This window comes from Corylus avellana, chromosome ca5 (genome assembly GCF_901000735.1).
Source record: "Corylus avellana chromosome ca5, CavTom2PMs-1.0".
Classification (NCBI taxonomy): domain Eukaryota; kingdom Viridiplantae; phylum Streptophyta; class Magnoliopsida; order Fagales; family Betulaceae; genus Corylus; species Corylus avellana.
In genome coordinates, this window is record NC_081545.1 from 29,644,230 (window position 1) to 29,664,587 (window position 20,358).

The 20,358-nt window shown below is 35.3% G+C and overlaps 2 protein-coding genes across 2 annotated transcripts; one reads left to right on the forward strand and one right to left on the reverse strand.

Moving 5' to 3' along the window:
- The first annotated feature begins 480 nt into the window (after positions 1–480).
- On the forward strand, positions 481–7,330 carry LOC132183067 (uncharacterized). The gene is made up of 7 exons (XM_059596462.1): positions 481–869; positions 1,425–1,553; positions 1,669–1,869; positions 3,646–3,742; positions 6,179–6,282; positions 6,750–6,801; positions 6,954–7,330. The coding sequence occupies exons 1-7, from the start codon at positions 652–654 to the stop codon at positions 7,155–7,157; spliced, it is 1,005 nt and encodes a 334-aa protein (XP_059452445.1). The 5' UTR covers positions 481–651; the 3' UTR covers positions 7,158–7,330.
- A 4,799-nt stretch (positions 7,331–12,129) lies between these two features.
- Positions 12,130–19,223, reverse strand: LOC132183130 (uncharacterized). The gene is made up of 7 exons (XM_059596526.1): positions 19,057–19,223; positions 16,077–16,197; positions 15,871–15,927; positions 15,712–15,759; positions 15,554–15,607; positions 12,578–12,638; positions 12,130–12,447 (listed from the first exon to the last, which is right to left on the reverse strand). Exons 2-7 carry the CDS (start codon positions 16,167–16,169, stop codon positions 12,404–12,406), a joined length of 357 nt encoding a protein of 118 aa, XP_059452509.1. The 5' UTR covers positions 16,170–16,197; positions 19,057–19,223; the 3' UTR covers positions 12,130–12,403.
- Positions 19,224–20,358: the final 1,135 nt, after the last annotated feature.

Genomic DNA, 20,358 nt, shown 5'->3' on the forward strand with positions numbered 1-20,358 from the left:
GCATTATTACTTATCCACACCTATTTTTACGCTTATTTAAACTAGTATTGAATTTGGAGTAATGCTACAAGTCTCTTTTGTGTCACTTTTGTATTTTTCTAAGAATGACGTGACTCTTAAAATCACCATTGGCCTTGTTATTAATCACTATTAAATTTTGATCAAATGGTCTTAAAAGCCACCTCATTTTTTGAGGGACATAAAAGTGACTCAAGAGAGACTTTTAAAATTACTCTTAAATTTGTAATAGATCTTTATTAGTTTTTAATTTAATAGTAATCAAATAATAATTTAATTATTTATTTATAGCATTACTCTTGAAAGAACACTGAATGAAGAAGACTCACAAAGAAATGGAAAAAAAAATTGGGAAAATATCTAAACAGCATACATATAAAATTGGTTTTTGTGATATTAGTGTAAAACTTAATTATTTATATATATATATATATATATTGGTGGGCATGGAGAGGGGGACCGGGTGAGAGGATCCAAATCCATGAACCAAACCCAAAAGTTCAAACACAGCGAGTGAGCGAGCAAAAGTCCCACCCACGTTTCATCACCTTCTCTCCGCTGCTCCTCCCAATCGCAGTCTCTCTCTCTCTCTCTCTCTCTCTCTCTCTCTCTGTGTTTGTGTAGAGAAGTGGAATGGCTGGAATCCGATTGCCGCCGGAGGACTCGGAGCTCTCGTCGCAGCAAAGCCGAGGCGCAGTGAGCGATCTGGTCTCCGACGACGAGCGCTCGGTGGCGGCCGACTCCTGGTCCATCAAGAGCGACTACGGCAGCACCCTCGACGATGACCAGCGCCAGACAGACGCTGCCGACGCTCTCTCCGCCGCCAACTTCCGCGCACCCTCCGATTACAGGTCTCTTTTCTCTACACATATATAGCACCCCGTTTGTTTCGCGAGAAAATTCGTAGGAAAGTAACGGAAAATATCACCAATAACCAATCACGAATTTAAGTGTTAGGTTTTTGCATTGTTGTTATTGCAGATAATTATTGACCAAGATTAAGCAAAAATCTGAAACTGTTTGTAGTTTAGATTTGTAAGATGTGATATGGAATTTCTTAGAGTTGATCAATAATGTTTCTGAATATGTGAAAAAAAATATATATGTAAGACTATGCGGTGGAACGTGAGATTTTGCGGGGGCAGTTTATTTGATGTGGGGTTCTGGCGAACTCATCAATTATCGAGACTGATTGATTGTATGTTAGTCCTAGGAATATATTAAATGTGAATGAGTTGCTGATACACTTTGAACTCTTGGTGCTGGTTCCCAGAGGCTTTAGGAGTAGGTGATTTGTTTGGGGAAGTACTGAATTGTGACTGCTTTTTTATTGATCATTATTATCTTACATTGCATGTGCTTGTGCATGCGTATTATGATTTTTAACTCATGTGTTGTGTGTGCAGTTCTGACAAGGAGGAAGCAGATGCTGAAGAAGCTGTGCAATCGATGCTTGGCCTTCAGAGTTATTGGGATACTGCATATGCAGATGAGTTGACAAATTTTCGCGAACATGGCCATGCTGGTGAGGTTTGGTAAGTGTTGATTTGGAAGAAAAAAAAAAGACACGGGAAGGCTGAGAGAATATTTCATCCTCTTTTTTCGCACAGTGGACTTCATCTATTTATTTGTTGTCCTTTGTTTCTGTAGGTTTGGAGCTGACGTCATGGAAGTAGTTGCTTCTTGGACCAAAAGCTTGTGTATTGACATTTCTCAAGGTCGCTTGCCGAATCATGTTGATGATATCAAGCCTGAGCTGGTTGAGCAGGGTGATAAATATCTGTCTACATGGAGTGTTCTTGATATTGGGACTGGCAATGGTTTGCTTCTTCAAGAACTTGCTAAGCTAGGGTATGCTTTGAAATTTTGACTGTATTTCTGGTAATGCTTGCTTAATCAACAAAAAAGATAGTTCATTTTCGTTTTTATTTTTTAAGGAAACATGGTGAATATTTTGTGTTGATTGATGTATGATAATCCTAGGAGGTCCATATCTGCAAAATTCTAGATAGAAGATACATGTTTTTAGCAACTATGCATGGGCTTCTTTGGGTATTGCCTCTTGTTGTCCACAGCGTGGATGAGGATCTAGTTGGGGATCTCATAGAGCTAGGGTCAAAGGAGATGGGGTGGTGGACCACTTGGTCATGGGATTTATTTTTTAATGCACACCTTAGGCCTTTAGGGTGTTACCTTTACATTCTTGTCTGTGCTGGAGTCTTGCATGAACTTATTGAGTAGTCAGATTAGAAAAGGTGTTCATGGAAATTGTTTAACTATTGAGTTGGATCCCTCATCTGGGATTATTGGGAAGAGGATCAAATTGGCCTTTTCTCATAGTTTAAGGTACTATCTCCCTTCAACCCTTTGACAGGTATATTGGGACTTCATAGATTGATAGGTATGTGAATGCGATTTAAGGGATGCTCATAATTTGATAACATGACCATATGAGGCGTTGCTTAATATTTGTTTAGGAGAATGTCATGTAGGAATATTGTTTCTTCTTTCTGGTTGATTGAGAGAGTGGGTGTATGAAGGGAGAAAGTGGGGAAATAATTTACTTGCGATGAAAAAGGAAAGTCTGCAACTTAGGAGTTAGGAGTGGGTCATAGGTGATTTTTGTCCACATTAGGAGGCCATGTTAAGTTGGGTTGCCTTAGTGCTTGCAAAAGGGAGGGGAAAAAAATTCGTCCTTGACTGGTGGAGGGTCATGCATCTTTTTGGTAAGATTCTCAGTTGCATGGCAAGCATATGATCAGTAAAGTGTGCCACTTACCCAAAAAGAATGTGTTATAATTTTCATTTATTTAATTTGGATCCTTTTCTTTTCCCTGTACAAGATCCTTAAGGAACCTAATTATAATAGGAAGCTTACTGACTCTGTGTGAAAACTCAATAACCATGTAAACACCAAATATGAGTACGGCCAACAATTGTGAGACTTAATGGTTAATTATTTAATTGTTTAAGATCCAATTCCACCTAGCTTTAATGTCCCTGGTACATGCTTTACAACCAAACAAATTGGCTTTCCTACAAGGTCAATTTTCTGTTTTGGTTGTCTCCCTAGAATTTGACAAGATTCAGTCTTCTTTGATGTGTAAATAATGAGATACATGACTTCCTCATTTATTGCAAGTTTGCCTAAAGTAGGGATGAATAAGTAAGAAACATTGACAGACAAAGTCATTGTTTGTATTATACTGCAGCATATCCTTCCTAGAGATTGGTTCTTCTCTTCATAGGATTTGAATTCAGAGATGCTTCTCTGGAACCCATCGTCATGTGGAATGGCCACATCATTTAGAAACCAATTTTATGTGATATTGGTATTTGAGCAGATAAATAAAACTTGAAATGATTCAAACAAATAAATGGAAGATCTCACACTCAAGTTGATAAATATTGGTGTATGCTAAATTCAGGAATATTTTTTTAAAAAGTTTATAATTGATATATTTAACCATAATAATGATATTTTTTGTGATATCTCTTACACAATGCTATTTGCAGGCCATACTTCGAAATGTTATAATATTTTGGTTAAAGAGTGAAATCTTTATTTGTGCTTCTAATATTAGCTAATGCTAAAATTAATGGAACTCATGGTGTTTTTGGTTTCAGATTTTCTGATTTAACTGGAACTGATTATAGTGAAGGGGCAGTTCAGCTTGCTCGAAGCCTTTCTGATCGAGATGGATTTCCCAATATTAGTTTCTTGGTATGACTAAACTTGAGAATGTTTTGGAGTTGTGATAATTGTTAACCCTGTGTAGTGCTTCTAAATTTTAGTGTTGCTTATCCCATGTTTTTTTTTTTTTTTTACCCTAAGAAATGGGAGGATTTCCTGCTTTCTGTAGTATCACATTATTAATGTGGATCTTAGTATTAGATACTTTTTAATCTTGTAAATACATTTGGTCCCCTTTTTTTTGTGTGTTGGGTTGAGGGAGTGTTAACTTTGTTCCTTTTTTATTTATTAATTTTAATTTCTGGCTGTTATTTTTTATTTTGTTCCCTTCAGAGCACATTGTTACTATGACAAATTTTAGCTTCCAATTTGTAAGCAGCTTCATAAACAGCCTTTGTCGGTAGACATTTTTTAAGCCAACCTGATGGCTACTCGAAAGGATAGGGTAAAAGATAGATTTATTTAGGAACATAAAAGTTTAGGTTTGGCTTAAATTCTCAGAAGAGAGAAGTCTGCAGTTTGAGAAGTGATCCCATATAAGAAGATAGGTCTCATTGAAATGCCCTTAGGCAGAGAAGATTAATGCACTGCTAATGAGAGTTGGAGGAAAAAGAACTCTGTTTTTCTTTATTAAGTAAAACTGTGATAGCAGTGAATTAATGCTTTCCATCCTTTAGCAGTATTGTTAAAAGTGCCAGATGCCCATTTTTGGAATACGTGTCAATTTATTTTTGTTTATCTAATCTGCTAGATGTGGTCCCTTGAACTACTTTTAATGTCTTCTTCTAGACTTTATCTTAGAGATTTAGATATATCAAGGAAAACAATGTGTGTTCTAGATTGTAAGAATAGAGTTGGTATAGCTAATCAACAGTAAATTATAATTGGTTTTAGATCCATTTTTTTAGGTTGAATTGAATTGCATATTTTTAAACAAAAAAAGTAAAAGGGGCACCCTTTTTAGGGCCTGGTACTTCATAAACTTGTGCGCTTTGGCTACATTTAATCACATGCATTTTGATTTAGGGGTAAGAAGCACTTGTTCTTTGACGCTTTGTGCTTTAAGCGTGCATAGGTGTGTTTGGACAAACCCTTATGTTTCTAAGTAAAAGCAGGTTGTCCCTTTAGACATATATATGGTGGTATGTGGTCTTTCGTTTTGGTTGACAATTGGCTGAATGATTTGAACAGAACAACCTCACTCGCAAATAACACATAAAAACATTTCTATCAATACATTTCTTTTGCTGGAAGTAGATATAAGTATTGTTAAATTGTTGTTAGTTTGTAAAGAATATATATTTGTAAATTAACTATCAAGCTGATTCATTGAGAATTTATTCATAAGATACTGATTTTAAGGCGCCATATTGTGATCGATAACCTAGATCAAACGATATAAGTATTGTTAAATTGTTGTTAGTTTATAAAGAATATATATTTGTAAATTAACTATCAAGCTGATTCATTGAGAATTTATTCATAAGATACTGATTTTAAGGCACCATATTGTGATCGATAACCTAGATCAAACAAAAGATTGAGTCTTCCTTGCTTTACGACCTGAGTTCCTTGGACAATCTTTCTGGCTTTGCTGAAGTGTAAATGAGATATTTTAGAAGCTATAATGTGTGCTTTGTAGTTGCTACAATGAGGGATTTTAGTCACTGCACTTTTACAACTTGATGAGGACTGCTTCTAATTCTTGAGCAAGCTGGACATGTCTCCCTTCTTCATCACATATTTATTGCTGTTAAAGCCCCAGCTTTGGACACAAAAGATTAGTTATCCTTTCCATTAAAACCTTTTTATATGTCGTGATTTCTTTAACTTTGGATATACAAAGGTGGGTGGAATGGTGGATCCCCTCGCTCATATTGTGATTGTGGACAATAATGAAAGAAATATATATAACCATGAAAATGGAAATTACTTGGCACTTCTCAGCTAGCTTTTTTTTCTTCTTCTTTTTGTTGCACAACATAAGAATTTCATTTCCCAAATCTAGTATATGAAGTCCTTTCATTCGTAAAGATACCAATACAATGGGCAATTAATTTATTGGCTTGCTTGAGATCAATAAAATCTGATATTATAGTTTGTTAGGCTACTGGTTTAGTTCTATTTTAAGCTTTTATTGAAAGCTAAATTTAAGTGATACGGTTTTCCTAGAACCCCAAGACTAATGGCATATGTATTTCAAAATGGAGTAATTTTATGTATCCTGTCAGATGGATTTTTATGAGCGTTTATGCCTCATGTTCAAACTTTATAACACCCTCATTCACCAGTTTATTGTTGTGAACCAATACTCTTCTTATTAGTTTGAATTAGATCTATGTATACAGTGTTACTGATACAAGTCTATGCAATAAATTGAACTCTTGTAATTGATTCTTTTGCATCGAAACCTTCTGTAGCATATAAAGACCCAAACTTAACTGTGTCACTTTATTTGCTTATTAGGTTGATGATGTTCTTGAGACAAAGTTGGAAAGGCAGTTTCAACTTGTCATGGACAAAGGAACTTTGGATGCCATTGGATTGCATCCTGATGGCCCTGTCAAAAGGTAACCTATAGTGTCTCTTTCCTGCAGTGCTGCAAATTTAGCCTTTTAAAAGAAAATCTTTTCGTGTTATTTCATACTACTTCCTTCCCTGTCATCCCTCCCTCTCCATCAAAAAAAGGTTTCTTGAACTGAGTTATAAAAGTGATACTCTACCTAGTGAATTCCTTGTCTTTTTTTTTTAATCTCTTCACCCTACTTAAATTTCCACACCACCCCCCCCCCCCCTCTCCATCAAAAAAAGGTTTCTTGAACTGAGTTATAAAAGTGATACTACCTAGTGAATTCCTTGTCTTTGTATTTTAATTCTTCACCCTACTTAAATTTAACAAGACTAGGAAAAATTTACCATCCTTTTAGGTCCTCCAAGACTTCTTCACGAACAATTGTTACATTAAGTTTTCATTTCATCAGCTAACAGTACAAGTAGTAAGACAGAAATTTTGGACTTGATGTTTTCTGACTTTCAGGATGATGTATTGGGATTCAGTTTCGAGATTGGTGGCTTCCGGTGGAATACTAGTAAGCATCATCACTTTAATTTATATTTGTTACTAAAATTGGGAGTATCATGATTAACTTGTACCGTATCAATTTATAGCTATATGTTTTCAAGTTCTTCTTACTCCACTGGATGTTTTCTCTCTCTACTGATCATGGTGGTGCTGTCTTAGGTGATCACATCGTGTAACAGTACAAAAGATGAATTGGTACAAGAAGTGGAAAGTTTCAATCAGAGAAGGATTGGTGTGTCACAGGAACCTGCTGGCAGAGATCCTCCATTTCGATTCCTGAATCATGTTCGTTCATATCCAACATTCATGTTCGGTGGATCCGTGGGATCACGTGTTGCCACTGTGGCATTTTTACGGAACTGAAATTGTGAATCCTTTTGTCTTGTTGGATATACTTTTGGTCAAATGGTTTGATACAGTTTATGTTTGTCATGTGTATGTGCGTGGGAAGAAAGTGGAAAATTACTGACTTGTGTAAGTTCATTTGTTTGAGACAATGAGATTTGCTGATTCATGTGAAAATGAGGTTTCTCGGGGATTTACTTTGTTAGGGAACTAATGTGACGTCTATTTGTAATTAATTAACTTGAAGAAATTAGATTATACTGCTATTAACATGTAGAATTAGGTTACTAGGAAAAAATATTTCATGCACAAACTAAATTTGCCATTGCATTTACCTGTAATATGTTGGGAAATGGTTACCTTCCATTATGTTGTTCAGGCTTAATAAATCTCCAATAGCCTGAAAATATAAATTGATGATAATGACGATGGTGATACTACATGACATTATAGGGATTGAATGTTTTTTCATCGGCTTCTATATATTAATATATAAACCCAAGGCAAAGTACACAACGCCGTGAGTTTGTAAGATTGCGTTTGGAGAGAGAGAGAGAGAGAGAGAGAGATGGCCAATGTAAACGGAAAGGGAAATAAAGGAATAAGAACGAGTACGTGGAAACGTAGTTTCATCAAAGTTAGAGAGAGAGGTTTAAAACCTAAGTTTTTTTTCTTCTTCCATCTCCCTGGTGAGAGCAGCCACCTCCTTAGTGAAGTTTTTTCGGAGAGGAGATATGGAGTTTTTCTCCATTCTCCTCCCTCTTCTCTGTTTATATTTCATAGTTTTATTGTTTTTTTCTTGTTATTTTTGTTGTTGTGCACTCCGACCAAGCCAGGAGTTCAGGCTTCCTTCATCCTCTCTACTCAACCTCCACTCTGTCGCCGTCCATTCACCACTGTGCAGCGCCGCTCGCCTCCTCGAAACTGGTGGTGTTTTTAGATCTAGTTTTCTCAAAACTAGATCTAGCCTCTTTGGTCAGTTTCCAACCATCACACGTTAGCTCACCTCAGTTCTCGGCCTCTCAGCTTCCCAACGCCACCTCCTCTGGCTAGATCCGACCACCACGTGCTAGCGCATGGATCTCACGCACCTGCCAGTGTTCGCCAAACTTCGCTCCCCAGCCGTTGCTACTGTTTTTTGGTCTTTTGTTGCTTTCCTGTTGTTCTTATGTACTGTCGTTTTTTGTTGCTTTTGTGCTATGTGGGTTACTGTCTCCTAGCTTTTTATTGGTTGGTTTCTTTAGTGGAGACTTTTGTAACTTAATTTGTACTGGTTCCTTTCTTTACAACAGTCCTAGTTACGGACTCTAGCAATGCTTTTATTGCTTCAGCCTTCTTCCGGCAATTGTTGCTAGTTACAAGTGGAGGTTCAGATAGGTTCGCCTTAATCTGTGCCCATTTTGCTTCTGAAACCACCTTGTACGGCCCGGCCCCTTGAGAGGACCGGGTCACTTGTTTGTCCCATTTCCTATGTTTTGTAATTATTTTCGCACTGCTTTAGTTTGTTTTGGGTCTTTTGTTGAGGAGCCCACCCATTTTTCGTTTTTAGGATCGTCTCTTCCTTTTTCCTTTCGGATTAGGAATAGAAAGAATCATTCCCTGTAATCCCTTCCTTATTCAATTAAAAAAAAAAAAAAACAAGTACGTGAAGAGGAGGATAGATTATAATAAATAGATATTTTCTGTTCTTTTTTTTTTTTTTTTTTTTGTAAGTAACTAATAGATGTTCAGTAAAATTAATTACCTTCTTTCTCAGTCTTCGGAGGCACCAAATGACGCAGAAAGTAGTTACAGAGCTGGTGGCCGGGAAAGGAAGTCTTAGCTCGAGTCACTTCATTTCTATGAAACTTGTTACTTGATATTCTACCAGCCAAGTTATAGAAACTGTTGAAAAGGTTGATTAATTACTTTTTTCTTTTTTTACTTAATAAATTTATGGGTGCAAGTGCCACTATTAATGAGATTTTAGTCTGATGTTAAGATGATTGTCATTATATAAACATAATATTGTAAACAAAAAAGCCTCTAAATTTTAGGGTTTCAACGATAACATCATCACCAACCAACCTAAGAGAGATATACAAAACACAGAGAGAGAGAGAGAGATTCATTTATTACATTTTGTACAAAATGCATACAAGCCATTGAATGAGATGAAAAAAGAAGGATACAAGGAAAAGACAGACAGTACCAGCAAGGGAGGTGAGACCAAAAGCCCTACAAACCAAACCTACAAGCTCAAAGAAGTGTGACATCTCTCTATCTCTTTTGAGTTTATAATCATATCCACCAACATAGTTCCATCCACTTTCTCGTTTGGAGCACCTCTGAAGCCTCTCCTTCCTCTTAAGCACTTCTATTTTCTCTCTAAGAACACCCAAATTCGCATCTACAATATTACTTGATCTTCCTGCCAATCCAAAGCAATGAAATAACATCAAAGAGAGCTGAATATTCACTTCTGTACGTATAAGCATAAACACAACAGATTAACTCCCTTCAATATATATAGTTACCTTCATCACCAAAGCTCCGAGCTCTTACTTGCACTGCTTGATGACTATAGTGCTTGTGAGGTGGTTTTATTGAAACACAGAAAGATGGTAGACAATAAGCCATACTGTTTCTTCAGATATATATATATAATTATCAGCAATTAATTCTAAAACCCAATGCTTATAATTATTTCTGAATCAGTTTTCAATGTGGGTTTTCTCTTATAGAGAACAGAGTCGTAGCCCTTTTTTCCTGGTCTCTGGCTATATATATATATATATATATATATAATAAAATAGTATCCATAAGCAATGATATTGATAGCATAGGGATGATCCATGAACGTGGGGAGACGTATGAAGTCCGCTGGATTAATTCTTATTAATGTATAGTGCATTAAGGCCAAAATTACATAAATAAAGTTTTATTATGCTGCCTTCGAAGTTACGTATTTGGACTGACTGCTCCAGGTGGCCGATACACATGGCCTTTCATATTTACAAAAAAAAATAATTAGAAGATAATCTTATGTAAATGTGCCATAGATAAAGTGACATTTGACCGGCCGAATTGTGCCTAAAAAACTTAAATCGTGATTAAAAAAATAGGTAGAAACATTTGAGAATTTCGTGAACGTTTGAAAGGTGTCACCGCTGTTAAGGAGATGAGTCAGATTTACGAGGAAAGAAATGCTTCGTCTTATAACGATGCTTGTGTCGACTATATCCAATTAGCCGAAAAAGGTGTCCCGTTAATTTGACATTAAAATTGTTGTCCAATTTTTTTTTTTAATTATTATTCATTGGTCCAATGATGCATGTAAACTTTTGTGCATGTTATTTTCTCCATTTGACACGTGCACCCGACTCTGTATTTTAGATATTTATTTTTACTATTTTATTTAAATATTATTTTTCAATAATTTTTTTACTTTTTTATTCTTCTTTGAGAGGATAAGACCCAACTTTTGCGGACATATGTTTTAATTTTTGTCTCTTTTTTGAAATTTAAATTTTAAACCTGAAACAATTCTTATATAACTTTGTGCTATGTAAGTAAAAATTGGGTCTTATATTTATTTATTTATTATTATTATTTTTTTCTCATATTTGGAGTGAATAGTGCTCATCAAATTTGTTGAGCACGGTAACATATTACCAAATGTTTCTACCACTTGGTAAGCTAACTCATTTTGATCCCATTTATTTTAACTTCTCAACTAGCTAAAATAACATTTGAATTATTTTAACTAACCAAATGAGAATGCTCACACTATTTGGATGCGGTGGTTGTCCATAACTTCATATAGATAATAGATTCAAATATGGCTATATTTTTTTTATTATTAAATTTTTATGCATATAATTTACAAGAACGGCATAACTTTTATTGGCATAGGCTAGCCTTGATACATAGCAAAACCAATAATTTAATGCTTATTATCATCTTTCAATTATAACAAAAGATATTCCTTTTACAGGTAAAAGGCTCATGTCAATAATTAACGATTTTACATTATGGACAATTTCTTCTCAAATGTCAAACTATTATCCCAAAGGGGACACAGTTTTCCTAGGACACATCACAATTTTATAAAGGATAAAAACTTTGTCCATTAGCGAAAACAGTTTTCCTTGAAAAAACTCTTACTCAAGAGTTAATGATATAAGGAGAACTACAGTCTTCCTAGAGTCATCCCAAATGTAATGTGACATTTAAAATTACCATTGAATTTGGGATGATCATTATTGAATTTTGATCGATTGGTAATTTTAAATGCCACATCACATTTGCGATGACTCTAAAAGAACTCTAGTCCTACTTATATCATTACTCCTTACTTAATTATCTCCACTGCAATTACAGGCTCAATGCATGCATATATAGCTACAAGCCTACAAGTTATTCAAGGGGCAAATTTCAGCCCTTAAAAATAAAATGTAAAACCTTCCAGTTTGACTTGTCTCCATATAAAGATGAATCGGTAAAGAGTAAATTTAATTAATTCAAGCTGCATGCACTTAGCCTGACACATACTCGTTACTTTGAGTCAACTTCTAATTCCCACCATTTCAAGCAAGCTAAGAGACAGTAAACGACACTTCAGGCAATAAAAGAAAGGAAAATATTGATGGAACCCTTATGCTTTTCGCGTTTTTGAGATCAAGACCCCCCAATTTAGGCTCTTTTACAATGTGAGACCTCCATTAGATTTTCCATGAAATAAATAATATAAATGACATGAAAATCTAATCATGCTCCTCTATATAACATACAAGTCCAAAAAAGGGCACCAAAACTTGAATACCTTTCACACTAAAGACAAACATGTCAATGATCCTCGACAATTGAATTTAGATAGAAACGTGGTGAATGCAAATCTTTTCTCATATTATATTTAAAAAGATGATTTTTCAAATCCCATTTAAAATACAAACGGCCCTTCAATATCAATGGTGCAACCACACACCCCAATAAGTGTAAGAATAGAATATATCTCTGGTCACTAGTAAGCCTTTTTTTTTTCTTCTTTTCATTTATCATAAAACGAGCAACAATGTCCCACACCAGCAAAACACATGGAATAGTAAAAAAGTATAGCTCCATAAATCTCAACTGCATTATTATTGTTGTTTGTTCCTTTAAGCTAACAACAAAACATTTTCACCAAATTTATTCCGGAGAACAACAGAAAGGTATTCATTACCTATGTAGGTATCAGAATAATAATCAGCAGTCCTCACAAGATACAAAGACCAACAGCAGTCTCATACATTGGTACTCCCATCCTCAGATGGAGCGCTTCCTCTATCTACACAGAGAAAAAAAGGTTATTTTTTCCCCTGAAAATATTATATGGTAAGGAAGACATTTTAAAAAATAACTGTAAAGCTTAATGAGTTTTTAGCAATCAAAGTTACAAAGTTAATAGGGTGGCAAACCTTCACCATCTTCTGATGGAGCGTAAGGAGACTTCCGGTATCGCGTTTGCTGTTGTGTGGGCTAAATCATGCAAAATGCACCGAGAATAGCTTGTCATGAACAGCATACAAATTTAAGAATAGAAATAATATTCTACTCATTTTAAAAGAAAGCTAATATACAAGGATAGGCCCGGTAAAAGATGTGCAATTTTAGCTCTATTTAATCCAAGCCATAATTCTAATACCATTATGCAGGCATCCGTCAGTAGCCTCAACAACCCAACCCATGCTAAACCTTCTTTTGGACCTACAACTTTGCAATGATCAGCATTATCTAATCAGACTTTGGCTCGATGCACATTGTGTCTAGCATACAAGCTTGCACGAGTTTGTTTGCGCGTTTGAGTGTAACACACCCTACCCGAAGGATGTCTCATTTTTTTAACTAGATTGTGGTAGAATACTGGAATAAATTTCAAACTATAGAATTAGTCATTCAATAGTCATAGCAACAATGATATGGACATGCTAAAACCGGGGGTGTACATTCAAGCTGACAATCCAACCAACCCAACCCAAACCAAGAAGCTTGGGGTGGTTTTCCTCAAGCTGATGGATTGCTTTGGTTTTAAAACCTGAAAAGCAAAGAGGGGAGGTTGGCTTGGTTTCAGTTCGGGATTTTCACAAAACTCGAACTAATCCAACATTATTCACTATACATTTTAGATATAACATAAATTAGGATATGTGGCATACTTTCATTAATAATGACCCAATATCCCATGCACTTGCTTTTTGGCTACATGCTCCAAACTTGAGTTCAATTACTGAAATGATATGATTCAAATCATTAATTTTGGACCCCAAATTATTCAAGTTGTCATTACAAATAAACAACACGAATGAGTTTCAGAGCATTGCCTCAGACCCAAGACCAAACTAATTCAAGCCGACCAGTTGCAGACTGGTTTGTTTTGGTTTTAAAACCTAATGTGTTAGCAATGATGCGGTTCATTGGGACATTAACTTCACCAGGTTGATGCATGATTGGGAGGAGGACTTTGTCTCCTCTTTCTTCAATGTTTCGTATTCCGCTAGAGAGAGTCGAGAGGGTGATGGTAGACTATGGTGGACACCCTCAAAAATAATTTGAGGTTAAATCTTTTTACACGGTTCTTCTTTCTTTACTTAGCTTCCCTTGAGAAAATTCTCACTTTGGATAATCTTTGCAAGCATCATATCATAGTGTTAGATTAGTGTTGTATGTGTTAAAAAGGTGAAGAAACTCCGGATCTTCTTCTTCTTCATTGTGATGTCGTAAGAGAGCTGTGGATTAGGATTTTTCAAATGTTTGGGGTAGAGTAAATTATAGTTTTTCAGATGTTTTAGGGAAGATGTTTGGGATGGTGGATCTTTTGGCGTGTTGGAATTGAAGGGTCGGCCAGAATGACAACATTATCATTTGGAATGCAATTCCTTCCTTTTTATTGTGGTGCATTTAGAGAGAAATAAACACTCAAAGCTTCGATGATCAAGAGAGAAAGAGCTCAAATCTACGGAATTGTTTTCACCTTTTTTGAGTGAATCTCTGTTAGTGCCTTTCTCCATGTCTCTAGCTATGCAAATTTATGTTCTCTTTTTTCTTGTTATTGATTTGCAAGGTGTTTCTCTTGCATATTTCCTCTATATTTGGGCTACACCCCCTTGCGCTTTTAATAAATTTCCTTTACTTATCAAAATAAATAAATAAATAAACGAATAAACAAATTATCAATTGTTTCTTGATATCCCACATAGAAACCAAGTGCAAAACTGTAGTTTACCTTTTCACCTTTAAGGGCCAGAGAAAAAACTGTAGTTTACTTCCAAGTCACTTGAAAGGAATTAAATTTCCTAGCTTCTTTTGCTGTTTGAATTTATCCACGCCATATAAGTTCTAGGTCAATAAGTGTACGTGGTGTTACATGGGTCATGCCTCGTGGGCGAGCGAGTTGTTGGAGAGTTGGAGGGAACAATTGGGACACCATACTGTTTTGAAAATATGGAGGTTGGCTCCTTTGTGTTTAATTTGAGGTATTTGGAGAGAGTAATACGCAAGGAGCTTTGACGATCATGACATTGTGATGTTAGAGATAAAGAAGATGAGTTTTTGGAGTTATGGAGACTAACATGGAATAGTTTGCTTGTTTCTAATTTTTCTGAGTTTTTGGTGTTTTGTTCTTCTTTTTCTACATTGTATGGGTTATCTGTGTATACTTCATATGTGCTACGGTTGTACCCCTCTACCCTTTGAATGAATTTGCATTATGTATCAATAAAAAGTTACTAGAATGATATAAATTAATAAACTTGTAACAGTTATATAATAAGATTATCGGTATCATCGATTTTGCTGAAAACTAGAATGCTGATGTTCAAATCCACTATATAATCGGTTACTTCTATATTATGTACTCCAAAAAATTGGTAATAATTGTCTAGGTCCTCTAAAGAGCGATCGGCTTTATCAATTCTAACCAAAAATTAGATTGCTTAGGTCCAGATTCACCTAACATTCAAGAACAGCATTATCTGACAAAGTTGAGTTTTTAAGCTGGTAGGTAATAATTGAGTAAATTCTAAATCCAACTGAAAATTTTGATTCATTACTTAGTTAATCCTCATAATTTATAGAAGCAGCTTGGTGAATTGCTCTAGTTTCAATTAAGATCCAATTGCAGCATCTAGATGACAATTAACAACTTCAAGTCCACTGTCCTGAAAAGCTGCCAACATTATAGAATCCAAATTTAAACGCAAATACTCGGCAAATATATAAATAAAAGCTCAACCACAACTTCATTCTGTTGACAACTTCATTCAAGAAGGTCAATGCCTATCATGCAATCTAGCTCGTAGCAGCAGAATCTACGCATTATTGACCGCAATAATACACAAAGAACAGCAATCGTTGCAAACTACACGCAGCCACAAAATACAAAATTAAATTAATACCTGTAATTTGGGCTGAAGGGCTTTAAGTGGTCCTTTGGGCTTCTCAGCACCTTGCTGTCATTGCCCAAAGCGTAAAAGATACCTGTTAGTTAACTTAATGCATGTTCCCCACTGCTGTCAATGACAAGTAAAATGATTGTGATACTCATGCAAAGTACCTTTCCCAGAGCCCAATCAGCAGAATCAAAGTAAGCACGTTCATGGTCCTGATATCAAAGCCCAAACTTTAGTTAAAAACCAACTCAGATAGACACCTCTTCCAAACCCTAACAAAGAAGACTAGAAGAGCCATCAGCAATCTCAAAATTGGTAATCACCTTAGCAATGAGTGGTGGTTTCTTGGGCATTATTCCCCCATATTTCTTCTTCACCTCCTACAAAAACCATAAACTGAGTTAACCAGAAGTTATTTGAGAAATTGCTGCAACTGTAAGATACCCACGGAATTAAAAACTTTCCAAGAATGCAATATAAAGTCATTAATTGATCAACTGTGTAAAGAAATCCAGAATATGAACACAACCTCCTCTTGAGATGAAACTATGGATTGTTCACACTCCTGGGGGACATCTCCATCCACCCGTTCTTGCTCTTTGACATCCTCCATGCCAGACATAATGACCTTGCACCACCCAACCAAACAGCTGCAACAGTAAACCAGTTGTTCACATTAATATTTTAGAAGATTTATTTATTTCTCATTTATTTGTCCCGTCATTCTTGTTTTTATTGGTAAGTTAAATACGCATCCAATGGGTGTTGAAGCCAAGACGTCATCCTCCATCCCATTTTTTGAGAGGAGGAAGTGCCATTATAGTTGGAGTTCATTGGCATTTTAGTAGAAATATCAGACTGTGACAAATCCAACATGTCACAAAAGCGATTTCAATATTAAACCAGTTAAGTTGATTCATAAGGTCTTAAGAAGAGATATAATCTTAATCCTTGGGGATAATACATAAATAAGAGGCCACCACACATGCATCTGCATTTTGGGTCAAGACAATGAAATAAAATTCAAAAGGATAATTTAATTCAAAAAAAGGGGCGGGGGGGGGGGGGCCGGGCAGGGAATAGAGGTCATCAAGAGAAAACACTGGAATATCTGAGCCTTTACTTCTTTTAGTACATGATGGAAAACATCAGATAGTTCTTCCAAATTAAAAGAAAGCAATAAGAAAATTTAGAAAAATATACAAGAGCCATTCCGGGCACAAAGCTGCTCAAGTCTAGAGTAGAAAAATGAAACTATGGTGACATCTATATTATAAGAGTTGTATATTCTTATCAAAAAAAAAAAAAAATCTATATTATAAGAGTATGGCACCATCTTGACAAAGAAGCAGAAAAAGAATCAATTGATCTCCAAACCTAAAAACGAGATTTAGAATAGATCAACCACTTCAACACCTCGCCAACCCCTTTAGCAAGCCTTGACCTGGCTTAGTGCATAGACACTATATATCTTCTTATATCATTATAATTTCTTGTATAATTAAGCCAAAAAATAAGGGCACCAAATTGAACTTTGTGGGGATGAAAAAAAAAAATCTAAGTTATGGAAAAGGAAAAGAGAATGCAAACCAAGACCTTTATAACACTTCAATTCCAAATTGATTTTAATTGTTATATATTTACAAAGAGCAACCATCAAAATGAGTCATGTAGTATTATCGGCACACTTGAAACATAGTCCTAGAACAAAAGCTTTGGAAAATTCAAACCCATCAAGAATCATTATGAGGATCTTATCCTTAATCATATCATATTAAAATAAATCACAACTTAGTTCAACAATTTACGCTGATATCTTCAAAACCTTACTGTTCTTTACTCCCAGATGAACTATATTTTAGCTAAGACATAGCACTCCCACAATCACATATCTCATCATACAAAATTAACATAGTAACGGTCAATGAAAGGTGAAGCACCTCAAGGACATGACCCAAACGTGCTTGGTGGAGTTGGATTTAAGATCCCCCAACACACTTCTAGTCCAATGCAAGGACAGGTTGACCTTTTTCGTCCTTGTCTTTTGTTTGTTTAATTTAGAGTATGCCAACTGCTTACACCTTTCCAAATAACTACCCATACTAGAAATTTTCCAATATATATATATATATATATATTTTGATAAGTAGAAAATTTTCCAATAAATGTAACCTTCGACTACTAAATTTCCTCAGAAAAGGGAGACAAGTAAGAGGAGAAGAAAGCATACAGCTTTTGAAAACGAAACTTAAAGAAGAGACAATCAGGCTCAAGGGACCAAAATCTAAAAGCAGTGAAGGTCAAACATAGGTAGAAGTTTTAGAGTATCCAAGGGGGAAAAGAATTGACTCCTGATCCATGCATTTAAGAGGATGGTGGAAATCAAAACCTTGAACGTAACCTGATTGGGAAGGCAATGAATATGCTGACAGATAAAGTATCTTCCACACATGGAAGAGATACAATTCAGAGATGCTAATCCATAAAAATTAAAAATTAAAAAATTAATCAGGGAAAGTTAAAACCCAGAAACTTGAGCCAATAATATATCGTAGTGATCGCAGGATGACATAGGCTCTCAGGATCACTAAAACTTTGAAAGCAAGGAAGTTTGACAATAAGTAATCACTTAAAGCATTTCTATGAAAAATAGAATTTTAGGATGATGAAATTGAAAATTCCAAGAGTAACATGATTGAGATGGCAACAAAATGTCTACAAATGTAGAACCCTCACGCTAGGATACAATTCAGAGAGGCATTTAACAACACAAGATGTACTAAAGTTCAGAAACCATCCTACTTAATGGATATTACATCTCTCATACATACATTATGACGACCGTAATAGAATTGCAAATGATCAAAAGCTTTGATTCGACCCACTTTTTGAAAAGATAATGGAATCATTTAGAACAACTGGGCAACCTGAAATCATTTACAGACTATTCACTCGCTTCATACTTCTATTTAAAATCTGTAGTCCTGAAACCCAGTAACCAGTATCCCCCTACATCTTTTTTATTAAAAAATAAAATAAATTTGTTCCTCAGGTTCATGGTTGAGGAGGAGGACCCAAAAGGCAGAAAACTAGTAGCTAGTTGGTTGCCTCTAATTACTCTCAGTCTTCTTCATTTTCTATAGTCCCTACGTTTCGTGATTTGTCTAGGAATACTGAGTGGAAACTTTAATGGATGATTTTAGACAAAGATCTGCCCCAGAATCCCATAAATTTTCTTTCTCAATCAATCTTAAATAGCATTATAACAAAAAATATTAAAAAAGAACGAATCAGTGATTCAACGGAGCTAGTTTAACATTCATTGATTCGCAAAATAAAGATTCTTACAAATGATTACCAACAAAACGTATGCGTATAAGAGCGTGAATCAATCACTAATAGGGTTGAGAATCTAACCGATCTATAAAAGAGAAAGATATAAACATGTGTGTGTGTGTGTGTGTGTGTAGAGAGAGAGAGAGAGAGATTCACAGAAATGGCCGCGTTACCGATTAGACAGAGCTGGAGCGCTGCTTCTTGACCTCCGATGCGAATGCAGAGAGAGACGACTGAAGAGCTGAGATCCTGGCGCGATGGTGGTGGCGTGCCAAACTCTATAACTCAGCTTCTGATCCTATTTGAAGGCCATATCCATCTATAAATCGCTAGCGCACAGCTATATGGCTTTGACTGGAAAGACGCTTTTATTACCAGAAGAACTTAATGATATTTACTAGACTGTTAACAACTGATTTCAAGTAAAAATCAGCTCCTAAATTAGCATTTACTATTTATTTTTATAAGTGTTGATTTAAAAACTAACTTTTACCGTAACGTTGAAAAAATTAAGGCAGTAACCGAGCATAGCTATTCGTGAACACGCTTGAATTAGTTCGGTTCGTTTACTAAATGAACAAAGCTTGAACAAAAAGTTCAAACTCGTATAAATGTAGACTCGGTTCGTATAAGCTCGATTCGACTCATACAAATTCGTATAAGTTTGTATAACTTCATTTTTATTATATTATTTTTAACTTTGTAACGAGAACATGCTAAATATATATTTTTTTAAAAAAAATGTTATTTATAATGTAATATATATGAGTTGAATTATTATAATTGTTACTTGTGAGTCTAAAAAAAAACATTGAACAATCTTGATATTTACTTTATATATGAAATAATTAAATTAATTTGGTAGCTCGTGAACAAGCTTGAGCTCTGCTAAAAAATAAATGAACAGAGCTTAAACAGAATATCTAGTTCGGTGGAAAGCTCGAGTTCGAAAAAAAAATTAGGGTTAATAACTTTTTTGGTACCTGAGTTTTCACTTTTTTGGTACCTGAGTTTTCATTTTTTTATTTTTTCCTCCCTGAGTTTTAAAATATGACAAATCTAGTATCCAACCTATAGGAAAAGACAAAATTAATACCTCTGTTAGTTCCGTCAGTCCTACTCAACGGAATTTCCACGTGTCACTCCCATAATACGCCACGTGTCCTAAAAAAAAAAAAAAACGAGCTGCCTCTGTTTGGTTGCCGAGAAAACAAGGGAAAGAATGTGTTGCCGAGTTGACAAGAATTTATTTTTATTTCATACACTATTACATGTCCAAGTTCTTTCGAGTAATTTCATATACTAGTTCTAAGCTTTCCTTGTTGATTTTTCTTCTTTGAAATTGATGTATTGATTTCTGAAATCTTCATTTCAGACACTATTACATGTCCAAGTTCTTTCGGGTAATTTTAGAGACTAGTTCCAAGCTTTCCTTGTTGATTTTTCTTCTTTGAAATTGATGTATTGATTTATGA